This window comes from Lycorma delicatula, chromosome 9, assembly GCF_047948215.1.
Source record: "Lycorma delicatula isolate Av1 chromosome 9, ASM4794821v1, whole genome shotgun sequence".
Taxonomy (NCBI): Eukaryota; Metazoa; Arthropoda; class Insecta; order Hemiptera; family Fulgoridae; genus Lycorma; species Lycorma delicatula.
Window position 1 is genome coordinate 29,685,940 of NC_134463.1, and position 14,896 is coordinate 29,700,835.

The 14,896-nt window shown below is 32.2% G+C and overlaps 2 protein-coding genes across 8 annotated transcripts in view; one reads left to right on the forward strand and one right to left on the reverse strand.

Moving 5' to 3' along the window:
- The window catches only part of LOC142329798 (protein HGV2-like), a 169,743-nt gene that overhangs the window by 81,504 nt on the left and 73,343 nt on the right, over window positions 1–14,896 (reverse strand). For 3 of the 7 annotated variants that reach the window (XM_075374608.1, XM_075374605.1, XM_075374606.1), the window contains one exon: window positions 634–712. The exons of the other annotated variants lie outside the window; for them this stretch is intronic. In XM_075374608.1, the coding sequence (XP_075230723.1) occupies window positions 634–695 (62 nt within the window). In that variant the 5' untranslated portion in view covers window positions 696–712. The remainder of the gene's footprint in view (window positions 1–633; window positions 713–14,896) is intronic. 7 annotated transcript variants of the gene reach the window in all.
- Window positions 1–14,896, forward strand: part of LOC142329799 (uncharacterized) — a 156,034-nt gene that overhangs the window by 76,216 nt on the left and 64,922 nt on the right. The gene's annotated exons all lie outside the window — the stretch shown is intronic.

A 14,896-nucleotide genomic window follows, 5' to 3' on the forward strand; every position in this document is an offset into this window, starting at 1 on the left:
AAATTGACAAAATAAAGACGAGAAAGCATTGAGAATATTAGAAATAAAAAATTGAGGAATAATGGATGAAGAAAGTAGTTTAATTGACACAACCACATCGAAAATTGTCGAGAGCAGATGACTACATGAAAAGGGAAAGATAAAGGTTTTGAATAGCAAGTTCTGAAAAATGATAACGATACTAAGAACCACAAAAAGAAATTTTGGATGTCCAGTTGATCGTCACGAATTTAAGGATAATGGTAACACTTCGTTTCACTCTCTTTCTCTCTCTCTTTTTCTGTTTAGCCTTCGGAATCACCGTAAGGTATTACTTAAGAGGATGAGTGAGGATGACATGCGTGAAAGTAAATGAAGTGTAGTCTTGTACGGTCTCAGGTCGACCATTCCTGAGATGTGTGGTTAATTGAAACCCAACCACCAAAGAACACCGGTATTTAAATCCATATAAGTAACTGTCTTTACTAGGTTTGAATTCTTGACTTCGAAATCATCTGATTTGCGATGATGAGTTTAACCACTAGATCAACCCAGTGGGTTACTTAAGTTTTTTTTTTAACCTCTGGAACCACCGTTAGATATCGCTTCAGAGTTTGAGATGAACTATTTGTAACATATGTGAAAATGCCATACCTGACAGGGATACGAACCCAGGACCTCCGGATGAAAGGCGGAGACGCTACCATTCGCACCATGGATGCCAGCGTTTCACCTAATAGTTAAGAACCTAATTTAATAATTTCACATAACAGCAAAATTTAATTTAAAAAAAATAGAAATACGCGTTCGGACGTAACTACGTCACAAACATACAGACAAAAACAAATCTAGTTGAAAAAGAATTTCTTTTTCCTTGATAAAATAATATGATTTATAAATTACTGCACATAATCCATTTTCTTCTGGATTCTAGAATCGCTGTATAAAAGAGTATTTAGAGTAGATCCTCACTAACAATTCTTTATTAGCTTTCCATTATAAATAATATTTTTCATAGTACTGTTGTTATACTAAAATACTAGTACGATATCATGTTGTAGAATGTATTAAGCTAGAAACTATAAGGAAATGTCTTCATAAAAGAATGGTAGGGTTTTTTAAATGGATTACATGAAAAAAATAAACTACTTAGAGTTGATGTTTATTTATCGAATTCGTCATCTCAAGCAGCTTTTTACATAACTAATAAATTTCAATATGGGCACCATTAGTCGCTCGGCAAATGTCCAAGCGATACACAGTTTCTGCCCATACCCGAATTAACGTATCTTCTGTTATGGTTACAATTGTTTCATTAATGCTTTTCTTTAAGCCACGTAGGTAGCGAATATTTTGCTAATAAACAATTTTTTTTATATGCCTCCACAAGAAAAATCGTAAGGAGTCAGGTCTGAACTCCTTGGTGACCAGGGGAGGATAGATACTTGCCGGCCTATAAATCGATATCCATATTTTTCGTTCAAAGCCTGGCTGATGAATGCGTTAAATTGCGGGAGTACATAATTTTGTTGGAAATGAATTCATTGTATATTTTCGAGTTCATCCAGTTGAGAAAAGCAGTAATTAACATATACAGAGAGATAAACATTTCCATTAATAATCTTTTCGACGAAGAAAAAAGGCCAGATTATACGATTTTTCTTCACATCACAACAAACATTAACTATAAACGTGTCACGTCATTGTCTGTTAACTCACCCATTAATATGGATGTAGCTTCGTTCATAAAAATTGTATCGTCTAAAAATGATTCGTTTCCATTAATTTTGTGGAAATTTCAACAGCGAAAATGAAACGCTTTTCTCCATCATTAGGTTTCAAGTCCTGCAGTATTTATTTGTGTATACTGTAATCTCAATTTTTTATGTAAAACTTTGTGAATAGTTGTTTTCGGAATATCTAATTCGAGGCTTTGACGACAGATAGATCTGTAAGGACTTGTGATTGCAGATTGTCTAATTCGTTCAACAGTTTCGTCTGATACTGGTAGTATTCCACCTGATTTTTCCTTCAGAAAAGACCCAGTTTCTTCAAACTATTTGAACCAACGTCGTCATATATTATTTTCATGCGACGATTTTTATTCATATTCACGTCGAAATGCACGTTGAGCTAAAATCACGGACTTTAATTCAGCCCGCCAAAAAACACACTTTGCTTTTTCTTGAACAGTGAACAGAGTAACGAACTAAGCACAACACAGTAATAAAAAAACTGTGATGGTTTGAACAGCTGTTACACAAACGTTTGGGTTGGAGCCTATCAGTGCTACCAAAATAATTTCTCAAAAATTCCCTACTGCCTTGAACAGAAACCACACCACTCTTTTATGAAGACCCTGTATTAGAAACGAATGTGTTCTAGGGATTTCTAATAGTTTTAATTCACAATTAAGATAATATTTCTAATGCAATTAAAGAGTAATATATACATGTATAATTTTAATATTTTAACTTAATAATTCCAAATCACAAAAAGATCTACGCAATAAACAACCATTCGTGTAAACATACTCTGAAGGCTACACAATACAAATAATAATTACGATTATTAAAATATTTATTTTAAACGCTGATAAACCTTTGGTTAATAATTAATTACTTTCAGAATCGATCGCAATAATAGCTTGAACAAGAATCCTCATGTTCTATTACCAACGGCCGTGCGCCCCGACACAGCCCCACACGATTTTTTTACAAAATGTTTAATTTATACGCCATATACGTACGAGTAACTTCGAAATAAACGTCTGCAATTTGCCTAAAATGAAGTAAGAAATCACAGCGAGCAAACAAACTTTTAACGATAACGAACTTTCTCGGTTCCTAGTTAGTCACTGTAATGTTAAGTTTAAGTTATTTGTAAGAAATTGAAGGAAGGAATTATCAAACTTTAGTTTGATAAAAAAACCTAAAATAAAAATCTTAGTAACATATTAAACAGCACGTGTAATGAAAAATATTTTCCAATACTTTTTTGCAGTCTGCGCGCGAAATATTAAATATAAAAAACGTCTAAGAAAAAAAGGGTATCCCGACACTTTTGTAAACAATTTAGAAATAAGAGAAGCCTGAATTCGTAACGTATATTTTCCTTTCTTATTTAATGAAAATATCGATTTTGACTATTCTTTTTTATTTTCTATAGAAAGTTCCTCTGGAAACCTCGTAATAAGTTCCTTCAGATGAAATCGACACTGTAAATAATTTTAAAACCTAAAATTACACGGATAAATAAATAATTCAGCCGTCAACCGATATGGCTCCTCTCAACGGATAGTATCAGTGCCTTTCAATCAAAATGTTTCGGGTTCAAATAGCTGTCAAGCTTAGTTTTTTTACGTGCAAAACAACTATTCAATCAATAAACGACTTAAATATCATTCTTTATCATAACTGATTAGTGATTACGTGCATCAATTGTCGAACTGAAAACGTTTCTTCATAGATAAACTTCTTTTGTTTACCATTCACTTGATGCGTAATTTTTCCTTCATCAGCTGTTTAATTTTAAATTTCCAGAAACTATCTATTTGCAGTGGTCAATCGATATGGACGATGTTAAGTATTAAATTAAGACAATACAACCTCATTTGGTACAATTAAATGCGAACATTAATCTAATAATATTAATGTAGAAATCGGTATATAAAAATTGCGTTGTTCCAAACAGCCTTAACTCACGCTCGACAGTAGCAGATTCTTGTGTCTTTTCTGTTCATTTCTTTCTTATTTTTGTAAATATATGTTACGTTTTATTTTTTTTTTGCGAATAGTTTTTTTTCTTTTTTACTCCTACTTTAAATAAAGTTATAAAAATAAAACAGATTAAAAAAAAACATTAAAAAAATTTATAAATTTTAAATTTCAACTTCATTGAAGTCGTCTAAGAAACTTTGAAATTTGGCAGTCAGTTGATCGGTTTTGTACATTTCACTTCCATTTTATATTAACTTTAGTACACATTCAATAATCGACTAAAAATATTATATTGTTAGCCTATCATTAATATTTTTACTAAAACGTGAATAATTTTTTTAAACATTTAATTCACATAATTTTCAAACCGTGGAAATTTTTACATAAGTTTTCCGTTTGTCATCTTAAAAATAGATTGATTTTTCAACTCGCTTAAATTTCGCATTGAAAGATGGCGATGTTTTATTATATTACATTTATTTTTAAGAATTGGTTTCTCATATCAAAACTTAATCTTTAAGATAATTTCTTTTTATTTAAAGAAAGATTCCTCAAACATATACAACTATTTTGAGATTCTTCTTCAGGGCAACTAACTAACTGCTGAAAATATTTTCTAATTACTTAAAAATTAATATTAATAATTTTACGTGAAATTATGTTTTAGAAATTTTAAAGAAATTTGTATTAAATATTTACATACCAAATTACAGGATACGAAATATTTATTTCTACGTAGAAGCATAATAAATGTTAATAAAGTAATAACACTAAACGCATTGATTCGGCCTGGTTAAGAGAAAACAATGGCGAAATAACAGGACACACGGGACACTTCATAATTTACATTCTCCCCTCAAATTATGAAACACAGCAAAACACCGCTATGAACTACAAAAGCAATAAATCCCAGATAACATTTATAATAATTATCTTTTACAAACAAACAAAAACCTACCGTATTTTAATAAAATGCCGTAAATCTAGACACTTTCACTCGTCAAGCCTAAAAAAATGCTTTATTCAGAACAAAAACAAAAAATATGAAGACTGATAACTCTTACAGAAAGAATCTGTGGCAAAATAATTTATTTACTTTTACAACAGGCTGATTTCCTACAAAAGGTGCTGAAAAATACCGTGCCTGACCGTGACTCGAACCCGGGACCTCCGGATGAAAAGAAAAAACGGTAATAATAATAATAATTACTATTACGTAATGTAAATAATGAATTAATTCTTTTTATCAGAGTAATCAAGGAAAGGTAGGCCAACTGATTTGAACAGTAAACTTTTTATATATTAGAAGTATTGCGAAAATACTCATTAAACGGACATCAAACACTTCGTCTGGACTGCGACAGCGACATTTGTGACCAATCAAAGAAAACAAAATGGCGTACGGTGGATGCCAAGCTAATATAAAATTGATAATTAATTTAATGAAATGTTTGAAAATCATTTTAAACTTCGACCGGCAGGATCTTTCCCTCGAAAAAATAAAAACGGATTTTAAAACATTTTATGTTAAAAAGACCCATTTCCGATAAAAAAAATATAGTCATTATAAACGACATGTTCTTTCTTTCTGTTCATCCTAAACACGTAAAGGAAGACAAGCACCTTGTGACAATACCGGTAGCCCCATCAACCCCTCCGTTCGTAGCCCTGATAGACTTTACCGGAGGAAGTCTTATGGACCCTTTAAATCTGATTGCATATCAATCATAATAAAAATAATCTTGTAACTATTTGCGTAGATGCGTTGATTACGGTAAATATCAATCTGAAATGTTAGGTTTTATAATAGACAGGCTTTTAATGTTTAACATCCTAGCTGTAAAATAAATATTTAAATAAGAAAAATATTCCACATAATTATACAATAAAATAGTAAATTCCAGGTCAATCTTCAACGTTTTTTTTTATTGAACGAATAGCATGACTATTATCGACACGCACAACGCTAAACCATCGGTCAATGTACCTTAAATGTTAAACGTAAAAAAAGTAGAAATAAATTAACGATAGGAATTGATAACCTGATATATAACCAAAAAAAATCAATATTAAATAATTAAACAAATGTGGACACAAAAATGTAGTACTTTGTTTAAAAAAATTACTAAAACAGAAACAAATGTATATAAAAAAAATCCCTTTAGGCACGCCAGAAGGCGGAGGTAGATTTTGCCGGTCCTAAGTAGTGGATGAAAAAGATTTCCACCTTAAAGTTAAGAAAAATTTCAAATTTACTCAATACGACAATGATTGCATGTGAAAAAAGTGTCACATGTTTAGCATACAAGCCCCATATTCTTACAATTCCAGCAACATTTTGGTCATCCCTTGCCGTAAGGGTTGGTCATATAAAAAATTGTTTCAGACAAATGTTTTAGGTAATGTTTAGAGGACTAGAGGCGGAAGGCAGAGGGAGATTTTGCCGGTCCTAAGTAGGGGATGAAAAAGATTTCCACCTTAAAGTTAAGAAAAATTTCAAATTTATTCAATACGACAATGATTGCATGTGAAAAAAGTTTCACATGTTTAGCATACAAGCCCCATATTCTTACAATTCCAGCAACATTTTGGTCATCCCTTGCCGTAAAAGTTGGTCATATAAAAAATTGTTTCAGACAAATGTTTTAGGTAATGTTTAGAGGACTAGAGGCGGAAGGCGGAGGTAGATTTTGCCGGTCCTAAGTAGGGGATGAAAAAGATTTCCACCTTAAAGTTAAGAAAAATTTCAAATTTATTCAATACGACAATGATTGCATGTGAAAAAAGTTTCTCATGATTAGCATACAAGCGCCATCTTCTTACAATTCCAGCAACATTTTGGTCATCCCTTGCCGTAAAGGTTGGTCATATAAAAAATTGTTTCAGACAAATGTTTTAGGTAATGTTTAGAGGACTAGAGGCGGAAGGCAGAGGTAGATTTTGCCGGTCCTAAGTAGGGGATGAAAAAGATTTCCACCTTAAAGTTAAGAAAAATTTCAAATTTATTCAATACGACAATGATTGCATGTGAAAAAAGTTTCACATGTTTAGCATACAAGCCCCATATTCTTACAATTCCAGCAACATTTTGGTCATCCCTTGCCGTAAGGGTTGGTCATATAAAAAATTGTTTCAGACAAATGTTTTAGGTAATGTTTAGAGGACTAGAGGCGGAAGGCAGAGGTAGATTTTGCCGGTCCTAAGTAGTGGATGAAAAAGATTTCCACCTTAAAGTTAAGAAAAATTTCAAATTTATTCAATACGAAAATGATTGCATGTGAAAAAAGTTTCACATGTTTAGCATACAAGCCCCATATTCTTACAATTCCAGCAACATTTTGGTCATCCCTTGCCGTAAAGGTTGGTCATATAAAAAATTGTTTCAGACAAATGTTTTAGGTAATGTTTAGAGGACTAGAGGCGGAAGGCAGAGGTAGATTTTGCCGGTCCTAAGTAGGGGATGAAAAAGATTTCCACCTTTAAGTTAAGAAAAATTTCAAATTTATTCAATACGACAATGATTGCATGTGAAAAAAGTTTCACATGTTTAGCATACAAGCCCCATATTCTTACAATTCCAGCAACATTTTGGTCATCCCTTGCCGTAAAAGTTGGTCATATAAAAAATTGTTTCAGACAAACGTTTTAGGTAATGTTTAGAGGACTAATAACCACTTTAAACCGATTCGATAATGTGCCTATTAAGGGAGGTATGATTTTTTTTTGTCTTCGAAATCCCATTTTTTCCCACCCCCTGGGGAATGGTTAGTGATATCAAAAAACTTTACTTATATACATTTTAGGCCTTTATCCAAAGAATAGTAGTAACTTTAAACGAATTCGATATTTTACTTAATAAGACAGTTACAGCGATATTTTGCTTTATCGAAAAAGTCCCCCACGGTCCGATTTTGACCGTTAACGAACGTGACCGAGATTTTGAGTCGTTATATTTTATGTAAGTGATTGACGCAAAATTACGGCGGTTATCGTGTCTACAAAAAAGTGAAATATATATATATATATATATATATATATAAACTTTGAGCTGACGCTGATTTTGGGGTCTGGGGGATGTGAAACGCGAGGATATGTCGAAATTTTCCTGAAGTCGAATCATGGTACCCATTACAAGAAATCTAAAATATACCTGATTTAATACAGAGAAATGAACCATGACGTTTTTCAGTTGTTTATTCATTACATTCTCTGTCCTGATACAGAGAATATGCTTAGGTAGAAATATTATTTTTGTGAGATTTTATAAATATTGTTATTTTAAATTTCCAAAAATTCCATCTTTAATACGTTGAAATTTGTTATTATTCAATGCTGGACTATTTCGTACATTAAATTTTTGATATCTACGAGAAAAATTGTTTCAACACCTGAATTGACCATCTAATTGAGATTTTGTAATGTAACATTTCTTCAAGAAATGAAAATGCATACATCTGTCAAAAATGAACATATGCGTGCCATTTAATCCGTATCAAACAACTAACAATGTGAAATTCAACAAACTAGAATAGAATTAAATCTGATGATGATTTAGACAAAGATATATAACTGATCATTGCCTATTTGTTCTCAGAGTTCAGGTAAGAAAACTAAGAGCTTATTTTTCATAAGTGAATGATTATAACTTAACTACAACGAAGAAAAATTATTTGATTATCAAAATACTTTTAACTAGAACGTATAAATTTTACGAAGATATGTGGAACGACAGAAGTTTAGTTTCTTTATATAAAAATTTTTTAATGTTATAAAGGGCTAAACTGAAGAAATTCTACGTATAGTAAAAATTTAGGTTCGTAAAAACAACAGTCGACTATTAAAATAAACTTCAATATTCAAATATTTTACTCTGCAGTGTAAAATCGTTTTTCCACACGTAGCACAATTCTATTATTAAGGGGTTAATATACTTGTATAAAGGGGTGAGTCTGTATTCAAAGGGAAAAAATCGATCTTACCTCTATTTAGTCTGATAAACGTAAATGATGCGCATTAATGTGCAATCTCCATTTAAGATTTAAATGTTTCCCATTTTCCACAAAAATTGTAGGAAACTTACCATAAAAGGACCTTGAACTAGATCTGGATGTAGTTTGTCTCTTGTCAAAGATCATTCGTGGAGTTATCGTTTATTCCCATAATTTTACCTTTACTGTACCTCTTCGTTCTGTTTTTCTTACTTTGGGTATGTGAATATAGGTCAGGTCTCCGTTAAGGACCTGGTTGTGTATATAAGGATGGCTTCTCAGTATGATCTGGTGGAAAACGAACGATTTTAAACTTTGGTAACGTATAATAGCTCTAAACCTAATAACTCTCGCACCCCGAGCGAAAAAGACCCGAGTCCCGGCGGGAATGCCCCACTCGGGGTGTCCCCGTTAGAGGCATTGGCATAAAGACCGAGTCCCGGCTCCTGAAGTGGGGACAAAGGGACGGCATAGCAGAGCCTGGTGGATCCTACTCTGGGGTCTGAGGCGGGTGCAAAGTGAGATCCGACCGGCGGACCGAGACGTGGAGGCCCGTTAGAGTAAAGGACATTCCCCTGGGCTGTGTAATACTTAACTTCAGGATCCGGCCCGGGGAAAAAGAAAAAAAGCCTAATAACTGAATAAATAATTCGATAGCCTCTTAGCCTCCCAACTAGAAAGTTTCAGGTTCGACCCCCAAACCAGGTCAAGCACGGCGTTTTTCATACCTTTCAAAATTTATATTTATCTTCCACGCACGCGCTTGTGTGGTAAATTAATAAAAATTCCTAATCTTTCCTAAAATATAATGCAAATGCAAACAGAATTTTTATATCCCAATGCCTACCGGTAAAGTAAAATCTACGATAAACTTTTATAAGAATTACAAAAACAGTACTTTAAAATGTCAAGGTAATCCTTACATAACAGCTCAACAGTGAAATGCTAAAAAAAAAAAAAAAAAAAAAGTAAATTTAATATATGCTCCTACTTCGAAACGACCTATCTTTCGATACGAGATCACTACATTCCAAGCCCCCATTGGAAGCACTCAAAAGGTTTTAATAAAAAGCATACGATTGTGATACATCATTTTAAGTGCATTGAAAAATAAACATTTTGATGCAAATAAATTAAAGCTAAGACAACCATAACCAAGATCAGAGTCAGTTGTTATTTTATATACCTAGTAAACAATGATAGTCTACTTGCACCCAACGTAGTGGTGTGTAAAAAAAAAAAATTGATAGTTATGAGGTAGGATAACTACCTCATAAATTGTAATTTTTCTTTTGTGTTTCACTGTTGAACAGTTATTTAAGGATTCCCAAACACTATTACATTTTTTCATATTATTTTAATTACTAGGTTACAGGTTAACAACCAAATACAATCGCTTATGAGATAAAGCTTTCAGGGTGCGATTTGAGATTCAAACATAGACCCGCCTTACGAGTAATAAGTTTATTTGGTTTAAAGTTTCATTAAACCAGTTATAAGAGAAATAAGCAGGTTTTATTTAATTCAAAATCTATTATGTAAATGCTACAGATTTAATAGTTTTATTAATAGTTATTTAATTATTTATGTACAATATAACTCTGTGTTACGTTTAAATCATAATCGAACACAAAATCTTTATCTTTATAATCTGATTAATTATATAATTCCAAACGTTTAGTCAATTTGTTAGTGTAAATGACAGACAGGTTTTTGATTTCAGTAAAGTACTTTGAAGTCTTTGATAATTAATTAATTTAATTACGTTAGTCAAAGAACATATTTAAATTATTTAATTAAAAAACACACACAGAGAGAGAGAGAGAGCGAGAGAGTAAGAGTGTGTGTGTGTGTGTGTGTGTGAGGTACATATGACTACATTTTTTTTCAACATAAACTTACAGAGTATTAATGAGCGCATAGGAAATTTGACAGGTCAAAATCAAGGCAGAGGTATTTCAGCAAATTACAAACTCTAATAGGTATCCAAAGTAAATTGATAGCAATATCCTGAAAAAGTATATTTATTATCAACTAAACGATATTAAATCTCTATATATAACAAATACGCTATATTAAATGACTATTCGATTTGTTTATATTGCTTTTTTTATTATTAGAGAAAGGATGGATACCCCCCTAGTAAGCAGATTTAAAAACAGGGTCACGGAAATATTTGTTTGACAAACAAAAAGGTAATTTAACCTTTACTGTGTTTTTATCCAATAAAAAGAGGAAGAGAGAAAAGTTACAACCAATCATGTAAAACGATACGCCCAGGCAGAAGAAAAACAATGCATCTAAAGAAAATAAAAATAAATTTCTATCTATAAAGAAAAACGCTGAAAAGTTTATTAAATTCGTTTTGTTAAACAGAAAAAAATTATATAACTGAAATTTAAAAAAAAATTATTTAAATAAAAATAAATAATAAACTTTACTAATTTTATTTTATAATTATAATAATCACAGTTTACTCCAATCAACTTCAAGTAGTATGTAGTAAATTTTGATTGTTTTGTCATTAGATTCTTTAGTTTATTTTTCTTCGTTATAAACGATAAGTCATCGTTAAGTCCACATAGTTAATTTTTTTTTTGTTATTATTTCAGAAACAATTAATTAAATTGTCAAAACATTTCAATCATTTTTATATTTAATTTAAGTCAATTGATATACATTGGTTTAGTCAAAGCTACTTACTATCTGAGCACATATAAAATACATAGAGATTCTGTTCTTCCAATTACTAAAAAACCCTCTGAGAAACTAACTTTCCTAGAAAAAGCAAAATTGTACAGAGTATGGACGTATCCAATCTAATTATGAACTGTGAAGAGCTCAAGAAACTTGGGATAATCATAATTGAACCTTTTTTAAGATCAATTAAAAAAACCCTAAAACGCCTGTGGGTGATTTAGAATCTACCTTTGGTACTTAACCGAACGTGCGTATTCATGCATTTTTTTTAAGCTCACTGATACACACGCGCGCGCGTATGTTTTTTTTAAATGGATTGTTATGTTAAAAAACTTTACATTAAACTAGTATGAAGTTTTTCCGAAATATTTAATAAGATTTGGGACGCAAATATCTCTGTAAAATCTGTGCTTTAAAAGTGAAGTTTTTTTGTATTTTTTCTATCAGCAAATGAATTCCAAGTAAAATCAGAAAAAGAAAAGGAGATGGTCTTTCATCAGTGTTTTTCAGCTTGGTTTTTAAGATAAAGTCATGAAAACCTTTTGGGAAAATAATGACTCCAGTGCAAAAATAGGAACAAAGAATCAGAACGTCAAGATTGAATGTCTAAGTTTTGCCGACGACTTAACACTCTTTACAGAATCAGAACAAGACCAACTGAAAAGAAGTATTAAATAAACAGGCTTGCAAATTTTTTCAAACACAGAAATGTTGACAAGCGTAAGTAAATATCCCACATATACAATAGTAACAAAGTATGGAAAAATTAAGATCAAAGACCTTTTTATCTTGGAGAAATAATCAGTAGAAACGGAACAGATAAACTAGTGATCGAGACCAAAAAACAAAAATTAGAAATAAACTTTTATACAAAAAAAATTTACAATAAAAAAACCTTTTTATAAATGTAAAATTAAGGCATTACAGAACAGTTGTAAGACTAGTAATCTTGTACGGCATGGAAACTACAATTATAACTGGAATAAAAATTATACTCAAGATAGAAAGAATTTTAAGAAAGATTTATGGTTCAATAAGTCCACAGACTAGAAATCAAATAAGATGTAAAATAAAACTGAAGACCTGGAAGTAACAATAAGAAAACAACTAAAATTCTGCGGGCTCGAGGTCCGAATGAACCAATCAAGGTTAAACAAAAAGATTTTCAATAAACTCTGGAATTATAAAGGTCAAACTGGCTATGTTAAATAGATGAAAGAAGAGATCAAAAAGTTCAACATTACTGAAAGTGACCGTCTGCAACGAAAAGAATACAAAAAAATCCTGTAGGTGAAAATAAAAAACTCAACAGAAGAGAATAGGCTGAAGAAAGAAAAGCTGAACAGTCCGAAATAATGAACATCTGGAAGAAAAAAATACAAGAAATGATATTTGTGTGGTCCTTGAAGGTCTCTCCGAGGAGAAAAAAGAAGTAAATGAATTGTTTCCTACAAAGCAATTTCTTGTTAAAAGCAACAATAAAAATTCTAAATTAAAACAAATTTTATAATCCTTTCAAAGAAATATATATAATATTTTGCATTCATACATTTGATATGAAAAAAAATAAATACATTGCATGAACAATGTATTTCTTTAGCAACAATTTGAAATATCATGAAAAATAACATTTATCCAATAAAAGAATTTTGGTTCGAAAACTGATTTCTTTTTTGGCAAAAAGGGGTATTACTGGCCTCGCCATTAAAAATACGAGTATATATATACATTTATTAAATATATACACCGTTCAAAAAGTGACGCAACCTTATAGAAGGATGTTTCCTTCTTTTGTTGCATGTTTAATTGAGGAAAAATGGGTTACACAATGTTGCAGAGAAAATTCATTGTCTCCCAATACATTAGTTGTACCAGTTATGCCCATAACCAGAATGTCTTCTCAGAAAAGTATGGTGTGGATGAACCAAACAACAATCCATCAAGCGGCTGTACGACAAGTTCAAACAGATCGGGAATGTGGAAGATGAAGCCAAAAGAGCATCTGCCACTTTTGGCTTACGGTGTGGCCGACCGAAAGTGCTAACACCAGCAAAGTTGATCGACGTATAAGCTGTACGTTCTGTTAGTGCCAAGAAGTCGTACGACGCCTGTCTAGCCAGTCTGGACTCTCCGTGCCCACATGGCATTGCGCAAGTGCAAACCCTGCACAAACCCTTGTGCAGGGTTTGTGTTGTTCAAGAGTTGTTACCCGCAAGCACTGGAAAACGCATAACGTTCTGTCATTGGTTCATGTCATCTGTAACGCCAGATGGGAAAAAACTTAATTGGTTTTGATCTGACGAAGAATGGTTCCACCTTGATGGATACGTGAATGCACAGAAATCACGTATTTGATGTACGAAAAATTTACATCTAATGCACGAATCTCCTCTGCACGGAAAAAAGTGGGTGTTTGGTGTGCAATGTGACGTAGGCGAATCTTCATAACATTCTTTCATGGCACAGTGAACAACACTTTCATTGGACTGGTTGGTTAATCTATCGATTAACTGTACTATCATATGGATAAATTAAAATAAAAAACATACGTATATAAATAAAAACTATATTTTAACGTCGCAATCTTTTCGTTTAATGATAAGAATCGTTGTCGAAGACAATAACCGAATTCTCTTCCAAAGGACATAATACACCGCTAAACTATTTCTAAATAATTCAAATTCGTGTAATTTTTTTACGAATCGCGTTTTTATCAAAATCTCACCTTTTTCTCAATTGAACTGCGGGTTTTTGTTTTCTTTGGAGACCGTAATTCATTGGTAGATTCATACTCGAGAATCACGTTGTACAGTGAAGCAGCACAAGGTCTACTTACGTTAGCAGTTTATTAACATCTGAAATCAACGCCGTTTGATTATTCTGTAATTTGTAAGCATTACTCTGCTTTTGTAAGCATTTAAAATGATGTGTTTTTTCGCACGACTTAAGGGGTTTTTTTCGCAGCCCACAAATCTTTATATATAAAAATGTTAAGTTCGTTTGTGTACGCTTCAAAAACTCAAAATGTTCTGAACCGATTGAGCTCAAATTTTAGCACGATACAAAACCCGCATCAAAGATTGTTTTTATCTATTTTTCGCATCAGTAACATACCCGCGACCGCGAGAAAACAGTTTTTTTAACGGTCAGCTGTGTACCAGTGACCGCGCCATCTGCCGGAAGCGAGGGGAACACTCGCCATACTAGCTAACGACAACCGTAGTCACATGTGAAACAATAATACCTGTTCCCAATTACATTGTTTGTTGACAAAAAAAAACCTATCCACTTGCATCTGATTCAAATTATTATACAATCTGATTAAATATTCACTTTAATCGAGCTACTTTTGTGTGATCGTGTCGTGATTGAGCTGCGGCCTTTCACCAAGCTCTGAATTTATTAGAAAACGACCAACAGTGGGATATATGTATTAATGATGCGTGCAACACTGCACATCCAAACCAAATTTGCGCATTTGGTTTGGCAAGCAAGCGGTGCATATTGACC